The 16743-nt window shown below is 40.6% G+C and overlaps 1 protein-coding gene across 1 annotated transcript; it reads left to right on the forward strand.

Moving 5' to 3' along the window:
- Nucleotides 1-5501: 5501 nt before the first annotated feature.
- LOC306647234 (sorting nexin-13) lies at nt 5502-9321 on the forward strand. Its single transcript, XM_079116328.1, has one exon. The coding sequence runs from the start codon at nt 6150-6152 to the stop codon at nt 8187-8189; it is 2040 nt and encodes a 679-aa protein (XP_078972454.1). The 5' UTR covers nt 5502-6149; the 3' UTR covers nt 8190-9321.
- The last annotated feature ends 7422 nt before the right edge of the window (nt 9322-16743 follow it).

A 16743-nucleotide genomic window follows, 5' to 3' on the forward strand; every position in this document is an offset into this window, starting at 1 on the left:
ATTCTCTGCATAATTATTGGCCTTGCCACTGGCCCCTCCCCATTTTGGCTACTCACCTCCTTTTTGCAGAGGACCATCAATGACCCTACTGATCAGAGTCCAGAACATCCTCCTGCTGAGCTCCACAGGAGCTGCTCAATACCAGCACCTACAGGAGTCTCCACCTGCCTTCTCTCACTGGGAGAACATTTAAGATGGTCGCCAGCCCTTCTGCCATCACCCTTTTCTTATCAAATAAACTGAAAAAGGCAGGAATGCTAGGTAGAACTGGATGCATTTTGAAACATGTCCTCCTCCTTAGAACAAGAGTCACCTCAAGGTCTCTGACTTGACCTGACGTAAACGCCAGAGGGCGCTCCAGTACCATGCAAAGAAACACCACACCTCCATCTTCATAAGAAAGGACATTGTTATCTGGGACTGAAATACTGAAAAACACCTGGCTCCTTAAGAAGGTGACACCACGGGGATCTTTCCCTGAGGACCACCTAGCAATGTCCTAACCATAAAAACTTGCTCCTCCTTCTCTCCCCTGTTATCCACCCCAGGTTGTATGTGGAAGACAGGTCTCAGTCTCCACTGGACCCCCTCTGCTGGTTTGTCCAAAATAAACCTGTTACTGTTGAAAAAAATAAAGTGCCATTCTCTCTATTTGTGTAACAGTGCATTTCATTTTTCTCCTGCTATCGGTACATGTTGTGTATTTGAAGAGGAATAACTAACTATTCTAATTACCCAGAGGCTATACTTTGTTAGGAACAGAAGAGGACTCAACAATACAAATCCCTCTGAGTATTGAGAGACCCTTTCTTGTTTTGACACAGGTGCGCTGCAGATAGGGAACGATTCTTGTTCCCTGGTGTTGAAGATTAAGCACCCAGATGGACAGGCAAGCCTGGAGAGCAGGTTTTATTTAAGAAAGTTGTAGAGACAAACTTCTCCTAAGAGAAGTGGGGCCTCAGAGCTGGAGCCCGTGGGGGTGGTACAACTTGCTTTCTTGTGGATCCCAGGACCTCTTTAATTATTGCCTTCTCTATCTCTGACCAAGAGTAGGGTGTGGAGGTGAGCCCCAGTGTCCTCTCTTTGATAACCAGTGTTGACCAGTCCTCATCCTCTCTGACCCCATCCTTCATTACCTACACTGCTGGACCTTCCTTTCTGCCTCGGTTTGCTGAGGAATATGACTGTCCTGCCACTCAGGCCAGGAGGGGCTGCAGGTGAATTGCGTTTTGGTAAGGAAAGCGTGTGGTGGTCAGCACAGTGGGCCATTTCATGGACGCATTCTCTTAGCCTGGTGTCCCACCGTTCTCATCTGTCTGTCCCAGACCAGTTTCGTGGTAAATGTGTGTGAGCAGCGTGACTTTGACGTACGTGGTGTTCCCCTGTCTGCACTCTCCTCCCGTTCAGCAGTGTCCCATAGATCTGGGGACAGGATAATAAAGCTCTTGTTTCTGTCTATGTCATGGACATATGGGCCTGAACTCCATTAATCACATCTACATAGCCAATTAATCAAAACAGGAGAGATTTTCAAGGGTATAAAAAAAAAAAAAAAAAAAAAAAAAGGCACCAAAAGAAGGGCAGGCAAAGCTCATGGCCTGGAATGAGACACTTGATAGACCTTCAACCAGGACAGTCTCCACAGCTCTTTACCAACCGCATCTGTCAAGAAGTCATTAACCTCGATACCAAATATTTATACACTCAAACTTCACTCATGACCATACCCGTCGTGGGGAACGGTGCTATTCTACCCTTCAGTGAGGAGGATAAGTTCAGAGGGGCAGAGAGTGACACACATTCTGCAGCTGTCAATGGCTCAGGACTCATTGGTCGATTTCCTGACTCCCATCCCAAGGCACTGTCTCCTCTACTGGAGCCACGCAGAATTTTGGCTTGGAAACACTGACAGGAAAATTGTCCACCAAATTCCTGATTTGGGGGGACAGGTGTGTAGGATAATGGAATCATACAGAAGGGTGAGATTGAAGAAGAATGACAGTCATTTAAAAAGGACTTAATGACAGGCTGTCTGGTGTTGAAGGTCAAGACATTTAAAGATCTTTAAAGAAGACCACCTTGTCTGCAGCCAATATAACCTCCTGCCCAACCCATTTGAGCTTGATCCTTTAGGAACCAGAAACTAAACCTTCCTGGAAGAGTTTTTAAATCTTGTAATTAGTCACATCCATATAAAACAAGTTTGTGGGGATGAGATCCAGTTAGCAGTAAGCTGAACTTCTCCAGGTGACTGCAGTAGAAGCCAAACTGGAGGACCAGGGATGTGGCCCGAGACATAACATACCTACAGAAATATATTAGCTGCAGTTTTTAAAGAAATTATAAGTGAACTTCAAAGAATGTGAGTTTTGCCTGTGTAAAAAGAGAACTTACTATTTCACCTGGAGTCCAGGGTAACTACTCAGAAATGACAGAGGCTGCCTGGGCATATGCATTTAGCTATTATGTTTAAAATTTAAAGGGAATATAAAAAAAATGCAGAATATTCATGCAATTGAATTAAAGACAAACGCAAGGAAGTAATACTCAGATTTGAAACATGAAAGGAAATAAAAGCCAAGAAACCACAAAAATAATGATTCTAAGAAGCAAGATCTACAGATCTAGATGATTGTTTTGTTTCTAAACCACAGTAGGAGAAAATGGAAGTATCCCTGCATTACAGTCATTATGAACTCTCATTGTTCCTAGTGAAGGAATGAATTTCTAGGCTAGCCTTTTGGACCACTGCTGCATAATTGTCTTACAATTTCCCTCCTTTAAGGTTGTGGAAATTGCCATTTTCTTCTGTGACTCTTCTCAATTTCTTAATCTTTTTCTTCTGTGACTCTTCTCAATTTCTTAATCTTTCCTATTCTGATACATTTGCCAATTAAGTAGGCATGCATTTTCTGTATGCAATCTCTGGGTTTCTTCCTACCTCAGAGATCTGTTTTCTTCATCAGGTGGGAAGTATAAAGCCTTTACCACCTGTGGGTCTGACTTTTTGCTTGTGATGATGATTTGTATGACAAAGGCTTGGAGTGCACCTTTGTTCAGCTGTATCACATTCACCTCAGAACCGAGCTGCAGCTTTGGGAATGTACACAATGGGATTTACAGGCATCAAACTACAGAATGAGAGGCAGCTGGGATTGGGGGAGGAAGGAATAGAAAGATTTTTAAATGGGTAGAAATGTTCACTTTCAGAAGAGGAAGCCTGAGAGGAGATTGGTGGTCTTGATAGCTGCACAACCCTTGATGCCACAGAAATTTCAACATAAAAATGGTGAAAACGGTGATTTTTTTCACATCTGCTTAACCACAATTAGTGATGCAATAAAATACCAATGGATCTTTCAAAAAAGTCAGGAACAGAAAGACTAGTACTGCATATTCTCTCATATGGGCAAAATAAACAAAGTTAACCTGAAATTAGGTTAGTGATTATTAAGAACTGGGAAGAGTGTTGGGGGTGGGGCTGAGAGTTGAAAATTGATGGTTGAATATGAATAAGGTAAGCTTTATGCATGTTCGTGTGTATCACACAGAATCCCTTTAACATGTGGAATTCACAGGCATTAATAACAGGATCTGAGAGAAGGGAATATTACACACAAGCTTTCTGCTGAATGTAGGAAACCCACAAAGGTCTGCAATCACCTACCTATTGTTGGTGTGGACAAGCCTGGATTTTATCAATAACGGTTTCTAGCACACCCAAGACCTTGATTGACAAGTCAGGTTCCTGCACCTTGGCAATGTTTACTGCCCAAACATTTCCAAATGGGTCACTAAAGTTGGACCAGCTCTTAATCTGCAAAAGAGTCAGAAGTCAACAACACATGCCATCAATACAATGAAACATGTACAGTAGACAGCTGACTCCACCAGGCCAGGTCACATGCTACCAGACCATGCCAGCAGTCAGGTTGTGTCAATAACCTTGTGGCAACACTTGAGTGTACATTGTTGGCCTTCCCATGTGAAGGCAAACTGCCCCTGACTTTATGAGTCCAGAGCAATAGCAAAGAAAGCATTAGCCATATCCAGCACATAACAATATCTCTGCAATTGAAAAGTCAATTGGCCCATGAGATCATGCACTGAGGGAACCCCTGCATTCAGAGAAGGAACCACTTTATTGAGTTCTCAAGAATCCAGAGGCATCCTCCAAGGACTAGTAGATTTCTTCACTGGCCACACCAGAGAGTTAGAGGCCCATCAGGGGTCATATTATGCCCATTTTCTTTAGTTCCAGTATAGTATCTTCAATTTCTGTGTGTCTCCTTGGAAGGCAGTCATCCTTCACCACCATTGTCCTCCCAGGTTGTGGCAAGAACTGGGGTGGGTGTTTGTCATGTCCTTATCAAAACCTCCTTCACAACTTGCATGTGGAGATGGAACTCCCCCATTATGGTCTGCAGTCACATTCCCTGAAGCACGTCTATACCAAAGATGCACTCTGGGATAGGAGACATGTGTGCCATGTACACTAGAGTGATACCCAGTGATAAGGACACTGTCATTATTTTGATTGTCCCCAGTAGCCACCAATGTGGGCATATGAACCTGGGAACTTACCAATTTGCATTCAACTCCAGTATACTGTGGCTAACAGCCTCTGCATATTCTCCAGGGATCAATGAATAGCGAGTTCCACATGTGGCCTCAGGTCCCTACCTGCCTCTCACTTTGATAGGGACAGAGAGGCACAAGTGGTGCGAAAAAAAAGTACAGGTAATAAATTTATAAAATGGGCCCACTGAACTGCCCCCCCCCCCCATGTTTTCTTTTCCAAGAAGCAATCTACCGTCACCCCTGCCTGGTTTAAATGGACAGAATATGTCACATTCCTCAGCAAACTATCTGTTATCTGCAGGAGAAGTGCAAGCCTGAAATAATGTCAGTTAGAGGAACCCAAGTTACGCGGAAGGGGGAGACTCTGGGAGCCTTTTCACAGACCAATCCTGAGACCCAGGAAGATAAGGATAATTCTCCAACCATAAACTCTGTAAGAATTTGTGCTTAAGAATCCAATTAAAGAGACGCGGATGTCGCTCTTCCAAGATGGCAGCGCGTCCGTCGCGAGCAGCCGGGCGGTGGGGAAGCCAGCGAAACCGAGTAAAGCCGCAGCCTGGGAGAGGACTGAAGGAGCAGTTGCCGCCATTGGCGGCGGCCCGGGCAGTTTTCGCTGCTGCTACGGCTGTTGCCATGCGGCGAGGCTAGGGAGGACCTCACTTCCCCGGGGTGTAATAATGTTAACAGAGTGTTGGGAATTGAACTCAGGACCTCACTCTCCCTTTGAACTAGGCTCCCCTGCCCCTGCCAGTCTATCCATATGGGGATGGGGAAGCCTTGGCATCGTCCTTTTTCTAGTAACATTTGGACCCTTCGTAATATTTTATTTGGCCTTTTATATCCTCTGCTTTGTGGGTGGGGGTTTAGTGGTTACTCTCTTGTTTGGAAAAATAAACTCAGAAAAATACCTAGAACAGTGTGAACACTCATTTCTTCCTCCAACATCAACTAGGGTTCCTAAGTGCTTAGAAGAAATGAAACGGGAAGCCAGGACTATTAAGATCGATAGAAGATTGACGGGTGCCAATATTATTGATGAACCTCTCCAGTAAGTTATCCAGTTTTCCTTGAGGGATTATGTCCAATATTGGTATTACACACTAAGTGATGATGAATCTTTTCTTCTTGAAATTAGGCAGACTCTTCAGAATGCTCTCATTCAGTTTGCTACTAGGTCAAAAGAAATAGACTGGCAACCTTATTTTACTACACGCATTGTAGATGATTTTGGCACGCACCTACGAGTATTCAGAAAGGCTCAACAGAGAATAACAGAGAAAGATGATCAAGTAAAAGGAACAGCAGAAGATCTTATAGATACCTTCTTTGAAATTGAAGTTGAAATGGAGAAGGAAGTTTGCCGTGACTTAGTGTGCACTTCTCCCAAAGATGAAGAAGGATTCCTAAGAGATTTGTGTGAGGTCTTATTATATTTATTGCTACCTCCTGGAGATTTCCAGAACAAGATCATGTGATACTTTGTCAGGGAAATCCTTGCACGAGGAATTCTTCTTCCATTAATAAATCAACTCAGTGATCCTGATTATATTAATCAGTATGTCATATGGATGATCCGTGATTCAAATTGCAACTATGAGGCCTTTATGAACATTATTAAATTGAGTGACAATATTGGAGAATTGGAAGCAGTTAGAGACAAAGCAGCAGAAGAATTACAATATCTTAGATCTTTAGATACGGCTGGTGATGATATCAACACCATTAAAAATCAAATAAATAGCTTATTATTTGTAAAGAAAGTATGCGACTCAAGAATACAGCGGTTGCAGTCAGGCAAAGAAATAAATACTGTGAAACTGGCAGCAAACTTTGGGAAACTTTGCACAGTCCCTTTGGACAGCATTCTTGTCGACAATGTTGCACTACAATTTTTTATGGATTACATGCAGCAAACTGGAGGTCAGGCACATCTTTTCTTCTGGATGACAGTGGAGGGCTATCGAGTTACAGCCCAACAACAGCTAGAGGTTTTATTAAGTCGTCAGAAAGATGGAAAACATCAAACCAACCAAACCAAAGGTCTTTTAAGAGCAGCTGCTGTTGGAATTTATGAACAGTATTTGTCTGAAAAGGCATCTCCAAGAGTTACTGTTGATGACTATTTAGTAGCAAAATTAGCAGATACTTTGAATCATGAAGATCCAACCCCTGAAATCTTTGATGACATTCAAAGAAAGGCATATGAATTGATGCTACGAGATGAAAGATTTTATCCTTCCTTCAGACAAAATGCACTTTATGTGCGCATGTTAGCTGAGCTGGACATGTTAAAAGATCCTAGTTTCAGAGGATCAGATGATGGGGATGGAGAATCTTTTAATGGATCTCCTACAGGAAGCATAAATTTGTCTTTAGATGACCTTTCAAGTGTATCTTCTGATGACACAGTACAACTTCATGCTTACATATCAGACACTGGAGTTTGTAATGATCATGGCAAGACATATGCATTATATGCCATCACCGTACACCGGCGCAATCTAAACCGTGAGGAGATGTGGAAGACATATCGTCGATATAGTGACTTCCATGATTTCCACATGAGAATTACTGAACAGTTTGAAAATCTGTCAAGCATATTGAAGCTTCCTGGTAAAAAGACTTTTAATAATATGGATAGAGATTTTTTAGAAAAGAGAAAAAAGGATCTAAATGCCTATTTGCAGTTACTGTTAACTCCTGAAATGATGAAAGCATCTCCAGCTTTGGCTCATTGTGTCTATGATTTCCTTGAGAACAAAGCCTACAGTAAAGGAAAAGGGGACTTTGCTCATAAGATGGACACTTTTGTAAATCCACTTCGAAATTCTATGAGGAATGTTTCAAATGCAGTTAATTCCCTTCCTGATAGTTTGGCAGAAGGAATGACTAAAATGTCAGACAACATGGGCAAAATGTCAGAAAGATTAGGTCAAGACATAAAGCAGTCATTTTTCAAGGTGCCTCCTTTAATTACAAAGACTGATGCAGATCCTGAACATTGTCGAGTCTCAGCTCAACTTGATGATAATGTGGATGACAATATTCCACTTAGGGTAATGCTGCTTCTTATGGATGAAGTATTTGACTTAAAAGAGAGAAATCAGTGGTTGCGAAGAAATATCAAAAACCTACTTCAACAGCTTATTAGAGCTACATATGGTGATACTATAAACAGAAAAATAGTTGACCATGTTGATTGGATGACCTCACCTGAACAAGTAGCTGACTCTGTGAAACGTTTCAGAGATGCATTTTGGCCAAATGGCATTTTAGCAGAATCTGTTCCATGCAGAGATAAATCTATTCGAATGAGAACAAGAATTGCAGGAAAAACCAAATTACTTGCAATTATGCCAGATGAACTGAAGCACATCATTGGCGCTGAGACAACACGGAAAGGCATTCTTCGTGTTTTTGAAATGTTTCAGCACAACCAGTTAAATAGGAGAATGGTTTATGTCTTCTTGGAAGGCTTTTTAGAAACCTTATTTCCACAGTATAAATTTCGTGAACTTTTCAACAAACTGCATTCATGGTCAAAGCAGATGCAGAAATATAAACAGAAACTTCAAACTACTCAAGCGCCTTCTTTACAAAAAAGGTGACACTCCAATCTATGAAGCTGGTGTTCATTTTGTCCAGGACTAATAGTATGGACAGATCTTCTGGGGCTTAACTCATAAACTGTTGTGTCTGCACCAGTCTTTTAGTGTCTCAAAGTAGAATATTAATACATCCATAAGACTCTGGTTCTTCTCATTCTCTTCTATAATCCAGCCACTACCAAGAGAGAGTTCTGTGTCTTACATGATTTGGTGCATAATTTGCAACATTGAGAGGATACTGCCCTCATCTCATGCAAGAATGACATTGGTCTTTTCCTTTTCAAACTAATCAGCATTCTCCAGCAATGACAAAGTGCCAGAGTGTATGTATATATGAGAGCTAAGGAAAGCACAAAACAATGGTTCACAGATAAACTGTCTTAATTTGTTTTAATAGTTGGAGACTGTGCAATGTATGATTTGGATAATGATTTTGTAGGTCTTTGTCATCATTTTTGATGTAGTATGGACTTTCCAGGTAAATGATCTTTGAAATATCTGTTTCAAGTATGGGAAAAGTGACAGAATGCCCTTAAAGAATGAAATAACCTTATTCCCAAGTTACAGTTTTGTAACATCAAAGAAAACAGTATGAAATGAAACCAACTAGAAATAGAATTTGGTTGGATTTATTATTCATTGGTATAAAAAATTTTTTAATGAATTCTTTTTTGCTTTAAGGGCTCTGTTTTGCTCTATGGTTCTCAGTTGTTAAGTTTTCTTTTGGCATTTTGTGTGCAAAAAGAAGCATGTGGTAGATCTGATTTTAAGTTTCAGAATTATCAGTTTTATCTTTAACAGATTACTGATTATACTGAAGGGGAATAATTTGTTGGACGAACTGCCAAATACATTCTGTCCTTCTAAAATGTGGAAATTAAAAGAAAACAGTACTCTATTGAAAGTTACCATATGATAATTTTAGATTGTGATCTAGACATGCCTTAGGTAACTACAAAAATAGCAAATCAGAAGATTAATGAGTGTATTAGACATATGTAAACATATGAATTCCTAATTCTATTATGTGTACATATATGAAAATAAATAATGAAAACAGAACCGTACTATTTTTAAAAATATGCTTTTATTTATATTTCGCATAATGTAAAATTCTAAATAAAGCTAGTAGACAAAAAAAAAAAAAAAAAAAAAAAAAAAGAATCCAATTAGAATCAGCCTGCATGGACCAAAGTGACTTAGAGTTGCCATAGCAGTGGGTACTTGAAAGTCTGATATCATCTTGGTGTTAGTGAAAATTCAAGAGGTAAACTTGGGCAGGACTTCCTGGAGATTTCTCTGGGATCCCCAATTAAACTGGAGTGCAGGAGAAGCATACAGTCCCTCTTCTCTCTGAGGGGTCCCACTCTCTCCCTTGAGAGTGTCCCCTTTCACTTTTCCTATTCCTTTGATAAACTCAGTGTCTGTTATTCTGAGCAACCTGCCTGAAATCTTTCTGACTTGATCACAAGAATGGACTTTGAGGAATGGGGGGGTCTTTGTGCTGACTCAGTTTCCCAGAATGTCTCAACTCTGTAACACCAGCAGGTGGGCACCTTGGCCAAGTTCTCAGTGGATGTTTATGATCTTGTGTACCTTTGCCGAATCAGAGGGTTTATGACCTTGACTACATGCTGAAGAGATAGCCCACCATAAACCTTGAGTGGGCGTCTAACTGTAATCATCTTTGATATGCCCTGCAATCCCCGTGTCCCCTTCCCCTGGTTGTCCACATTGGGAAGCCTCTATCTCACACGGCATTCATATCAGTCTGAGGACAGAGCCCAAGCTTTTATTAGGCAAGGGGCATGGAAGGGAGGGCATCCATTATCCTCCTGCATGACCCAGGAGAGACACAGACCAGAAGTCCCATTACCATGACAAATCCTGCTCCATAACTGAGGAAGTGCTGAGGGTGAAGATGCCAGGGAAAAGGACCATCAGTAGTGTTGTTTCCTCATCCTCAGAATAAAAGGAACATTTTGTGTAGCCTAGTGGTAGGATGAAAAACTCAATCTAAGTTATATGAATTGTCAAGAATTTGTTCTTGGCTGTGGTGGGAGTGCAGGAATACCATGCAAATTTCTGCCTACCATGTTGATTCTCCTTCCTGTGGACATCTAATTCATGAGAGCAGAAGATGGGTCCCTCAACATGTTTCCTAAGCACTCCAAAAGGATTAAAGAGACAACACACAGATGAAGTGGGATGACTGCATCAAAAAATCATGCAGCATTATTCCGGGCTTCTAATGCCAGACTCCAAGCTATATATTCTATGGAGCTTGTTTTATTACATCTACAAAGTGTTCCTTCAGATATAAGTGGTAAATTATGATTATTATACAGAAAAAAAGAGCAACGTTTTTAAAATTAAATATACTACATGACCAGGTAGACAAGACTGAAGCCATGCTTGAATTTTGCTGTTTGATTAGAGAGACTGAACATCATATTAACAAATCTTGGCAGTCTTACCTTTGGTGACCAAAGCAGCTTTTCTTTTTCCATATCACTCTTGGAGGAGACCACTTGTTCACTCTGTTGTTTCCTTTTGAGGTTCCTGTAGATAACAGGACAGCATGGTAGTTGACACTTGCTGCCTCTGATGGAGAATGAATGACTGCAGGTGGCAGGCAAAGATCACAGACAGTGTAAATGCATAATAATTCATCCTGACAATGCAATTCTCTCTTTTGTCCCTAGTTCAGAACACCTTAGGAGTTCTCTCCATTCTTCTCCTTGAATCTCAAAAGGAGATTGAAAATCGATACTTCACATAATAGGGAAATATGACATATTATTATTGCCATCAAGACTTAGGCTAATCACTGTGTTTCTTGACTTAAATATCCTCTCATCTCAAGTTAAAGCTTTCCCAGTTCCTTATAGGACATTGCATTTTTGTCCTTCTGAGAGTAGTGCTGAATGTTTGGGGAAAAATTATAGTTTGTTATTTTGTTTTCCCAAAGCCTATGCCTTATTTAGCACACTACAGACAATAAGAATTAAAATCTCTGTTAAATACTGGTAGAGCCTTCCTTCCTTCAGAGAAATAGAGCATGGGGTATGGCTACCCACCTTGGGGCCAGTCATGCCTGTACTTTCCTCTATGTAGGCATGTCTCAGAGGAACAGAGATGAGAGAAAATAGTATTAATTGTTCCTATGCCATGGAAACAAGAAACTCATTATTTTTAAAATTCAACAATGTTAAATTATTCAAAAGTCATGAAGGAGAATTTTATGAACATAAAATGTAAAGGACAGAGAAAAAACTGCATTGCTTGGGGTCAGATCCATTTGAAGTTTCCCAGGTATTCCACATTCTCTTGATCTTAGGTAAGAGATTTTGACTGTTCATTGATAAACTGCCTATTTCCACAATGATTGAATTGTGCATTAAAAAATGAACACTTCATTTTTAAGGTTCAAAGTTGCATTAGATGCTACACATGTCCTTGATATGAGTGTTATTATCCCTATTTCCTGTAGGAAATATGAACACAAAGAGGTGGAGAGATGAAAGTTCAGGGTCTGTTCTGTCCAGTGGAGCCAATTGGGCATATTAGTCTTTTTATAAGGTGGTGAAATTTCTTTTTGAGCTATCATGGAATGACAAGATGTACTTCAAGGATATGCACTTCAGTGCGTATCTTCATAATGAGGATATGGCTTATAGTAACTGATTTTTATATTTCTCCACAAGTGTAGATGATAAATAGAAAACCTGAACATGTATCAACTGCTAAATTCAAACAACTATAACATACATGTCATTAAAGATTTATCTTTATAAGTTGTTACAATTTTTAAAAAAATTGACATATGTATGCTGCACAGTGTTCTTAGGTAAGAGTTCATGGATGCCAAGATGGCGGAGACAGGACATAAGAAATGTTCCACAGGAGGACAAGATGGGGAGATGATTGCATCTGTTGACCAGAAGTCCCATTACCATGACAACTCCTGTCACTAAAGACTTATCACCATGATAATTCATGCCACAGGTTAGGTAGTTTTAAATAATCAATGTCAGTAAAGAGGGTAGTATTCTAATTAGTTTCCTAAAAGTAACTGATGGGGGGAAATTAGACACTATCCTAATCAGGTATCATAAGGCACGCAGTGGGAGCAAATGGAGTAAGGGCTTCCACCCAAGCCCTATGGGAAAGAGAACATCTTATAGCTCAGCACATAAGACACTGATTTCCAGGCATTCTGACTGTGAGCATGTCTCTCACTCAGTCCACTCTGCTCTGTCCTAGTGAGTCCCATCTACTCTCACCTTTGCTTTCAGTGAATTTGGACTTTGCCTGTTATGTGTGTGGGTCTTGCTCAATTCTTTGTGTGGGACATCAAGAATCTGGAACCAAACTGTGATGGCAAAAACAGATCTGGTTGTGAAATGAAATTATAAAAAGGTTATGGTAAGAAATCCATGCCTGGGGAAAGGGTCAGTTCCCTTCCCCTCTCTCAACATTTCTCCAGGAAGCCTAATTCACCTTGGGTCCCTTCCCTTTGGATTGTAAATGGCTGCCCTAGGAGTCTGACTACTCCTTGAAAGGTAACAGATTACTGTGCAAAGAGCCCTTTCTTCTTATCTGTTTCCCTGAGCATGCTTTATGTTAGCAACCCTGCATAAGGCCTTCAGCTGCAGGGTAGATTAGGATTTGTTTTTTAAAAAAAGAGAAAATCCCAGTGGTAGGATGGGTCTAAGATGACACCAAATAACCTATAAATGTTGAGAGAAACTGTGGATCAGGGCTCAGAATTTGTTTTCCTGTGCGTGCACTGGTGTAAAATGAAGTTCGGAGTTCTCAAAGTGCTATTTGCAGATTATCAACCATCTGTTTTCTGCAACACAACTGGACACCCCAATGGTAACACTGGGACATTTTAAACATGTAACAATGTGGAATGATCATATCAAAAAACTCTGTACCCATCACTGAAGGTTATGGAAATGATAACCCCCAAAACAGTGTGGCCTGGGAAGAGCGGGGGAGGAAAAAGGAAAATATTGGTGGCATTGATCCTTTACCAGCTCTTCCTTTCCCAGTGACAAGACAATCCCTGGAAAGAGGATAAGCTTTGATCCATTCCCAATATGTCCTTTCTCAGTGACAGTACAGTGGACCCTGGAGGAAGAGTTAAGCAAGGGATGCTAAATCTGGACCCTCCATCCTTGCCTGGTAAAAACACAGCTAAGTAAAAACAAATTTCTAGTTTTTGCAACCTTATGCTTGAATGCTCACATCCTGCTAAAATCTTAGGTAGCTGTCACCTCCTGGTGTGTAACCTGTATAAACCCAAACCCCTCCTGTAATCAGGAACCATTTATTACCCAGAAAGTGTTCCCATCCGATGCCTGACTCCGCTGCTGAAGAAAGGCTTGGCTGAATTTGTGAGCTCTGCACCTGTCTTGGTCATTTTATACTTATCATTGTAATGTATAAAGCTGCTCCCCTGCCCTTTCTGGTGCAGCCATTTTCCCCACCTCCCAACCACTTGTCAATCTGTGAACATCCTAGCTAGCTATTGGTTCATCATTCAGCTTGCAAGTATCCTTCTCCGTCATTGGTCCCCTGTTATCCCAGCAGAATTTAACCGCCATCTTTCCCTTCTTGCTTTTCTCTCCTACACACTTGCTTTTCCTCTGCCTTGCTTTTCACTCTCTCTAGCGTGCACCCTTTCTCTTTCCATTCTCTTTTCCTCTCATTTTCTCTCTTATCCTGCATGGAGACACTCTGTTTGCTTAATAAATTCCCTTATGTGATTTCCTGTGTCTGGCATGGTTTTGTGGGATTTCCTTACATTGGTGCCATGACTTGGGATGGGATCTTCCACTGTCTCTTAAGCGAGTGGAGCCCCATCTAAGCCCCAGTGCCCCCAGACATGGCCCCACCTTCCATTCTGCCCCTGGACGCTCTGCTCTGTATTCATCACTGGACTTCAGGTTGGTGAGTCCTCTGGGCCAGTTCCCCTAGGCCGATTTATCTGGGACCCTCAAGGCAGCTGAGGGGTGGGGGTACACCCAGCCACAACTTTTATAGTTACGGCTGGCCCCTATAGTCGGTCTTATCTGCCGGGTGGATTCCTGATTCTATGGTGGAGATTCTCAGGGTTGAGGCTCATCTCACGCTCGCACTCTCGTACTTGAAAACCAGGATATCAGGTCTTCAAACCCTTCTCGGCCTTTGCCTGGCACACACATTGGTGCTTGTGTGACGACACAATCAATGTGCTACCCCTCATCTGCAGCCCAGTACTCTGGCCCCTGGCCACAGACTCGGCTGTATCAGTCCCCACCATGGAATCTGGGTCCTCCAATCTGGCAGATTGAACCCTGGGAACCCTTCACCTGACCCCTGACTTAAAGCCATCAAAATCCTTCTGTGTAATGGCACACAGCTTCCGTGAGCAAGTGGGCAGATGGAAAGGGATTCCTTATCTGCAACTCTCTTCTTTCTTGCTTCTTGACTCTTTCTGCAGGCTGAAGCGCCTACAGACCCTGCTTCTCCGTCTTCCCCTGCCTCCCCATGTAATATAAGCAGTCCCATTCCCCACAAGTAGTGGGAGATAATTGTTTGACAATTTTCTGCATCCAAACCTAAATTAATTACTAACCAGGAAAAAGAGTTAAAAGGACCTAAGCATCAAGTTTTTGCTAGAACATTTTAGCCCCTTTCAGATTCAGATCTCATTGAATTCAGATTCAGATTCAGGCTTACATTGAAATGTAAATGGAGGAAGTTACAGTGGGAAACCAGTCTCAAATGTAAGAAAAAAAGTGTCCATTTTAAATTTCTCCTGGGTTACAACTGAGAATACTTTTCTCCCTTTCACCTCTTCTCTTTCTCATTTTCTCAAGCTATAATTAATGACCATTATCATTTTTTTTCTAGGACTTTTGTTTTTCTTAAATGCTATATTTTTGAGCTCACAATTTTGATCCTATATACCTAGGTTAATAATTTTTGATCAATTCTTTTTATCCAACTCTAGAGTTATTTTTGAACATCCATTACATTGCAATGGAGATAAATATTACAAGGCCTTTGCTTTTGTGTTAAATATAAGCATGCATAAAAATTAAAAATTTAAAAATGGATCCAAATATTTTTAATTCACCTGATTTAAAGAGGTTAAATTTAAATTGGGCAAACTAATAGAAGTAAAATGTCTTTAAAATTAACTCACAAGTCTCTAGGTGGTCACACTAATAAAATATTGATGTTTATAAAATGTCTAACATCAGTTTTTCTAGGACTTTTCTTCAACAGGAAAGAGACGGCAAATACTGTTTACACTTGTCTGACATCTTGTTTTTTTATACTTGTCTGATATCTTGGTTTGTTTTACAATAAGATGAGTGAATTAGAGTTGACATGTATGGGATTACTCAAACATGTTTGTTAGAGATATCTAATTTATTTACAAAGTTATTTCATGGACTAACATACTTAAAAACATTATTCTTTATATATTAAATGTGTTCATATTTTCCAGGTATACAAGCCTTTAAAGCAGAAAATTTATCAAGCTGCTATTCTCCAAATTAAACTTGTCTGTAATGGTAAACCTATCATTTAATGTTCTATTATAGGGCCTGTCATCAATAGGGTATATGTAAAATTTGTTAAATGTTTTTCTAAAAGTTATTGAGAGCATGATTTGTTTAAAGGTTAAGCATGAAAGCATTTTACCACTTTGCCACACAAAAGGAATCTTAAAAGCTCTCTCAGCCTTTCTTTAATTCATGTTTTAGATATAATGTTAAATTGTGTTAAGTAATGTTCATATAGACTCAGGAGTCAATATATGTAAACTTCTTAAAATGACATTTAAGAAAGAGTGTAATGCACAGTAGCAAAAATGGGACAACAGGGACTGAGATTGGGGTCTCTGATGACCTCATGGCTGTAGCATGCCTGGTGCCTGGCAGTGCTCCTGTGCAGGGGCACAAGATGCCTAACTGCATGGCAGTACATTGATATCAGGCACACAGCACTTGGGCAGGAAGGAATTCTTTTGCTAGGTAACCAGTGTTTCATCAGCCCCCTTCTCTGCTTCCTGCCCACCTTACAGTAACTTTGGAACCTAACATTGCACATTTATAAAGATTGCTGACATAACTCTTTAGATCTGCATTTCCATCAGAGAACAGAGCTCCATCTGATCTCAGCTTAATTGTCAAAATCTGTGTTTATAAACCTTTATTTTCTAATACTCCTTTGCCCCTCATTGAACTTGAGAATTTGGTCATGCTGGTCATGGCAAAAGAGGAAAAATTAGCTTCAGGATTAGAACATTTTATCTAAGATTTGTGAAAAGCCCCACCTTACCTGAGATAAGGCTCTGCCTCACAACCCTGCTGCACTTCAGAATGGCTCCAAAGTGATCCACACTTTAACTCATTTAAAGTTGTGTTCAAAAGTTTGATGTTTGTTGTAAAGATTACTGTGATCTCAAATGGGAACTCAGCCAAAATTCAAGATAGCTATTGCGCAAACTGAATGTTTTACTGTTGCTGATTCCATTTTGTATTTTCCT

The sequence above is a fragment of the Sciurus vulgaris genome (genome assembly GCF_902686455.1).
Source record: "Sciurus vulgaris genome assembly, chromosome: 16".
NCBI lineage: Eukaryota > Metazoa > Chordata > Mammalia > Rodentia > Sciuridae > Sciurus > Sciurus vulgaris.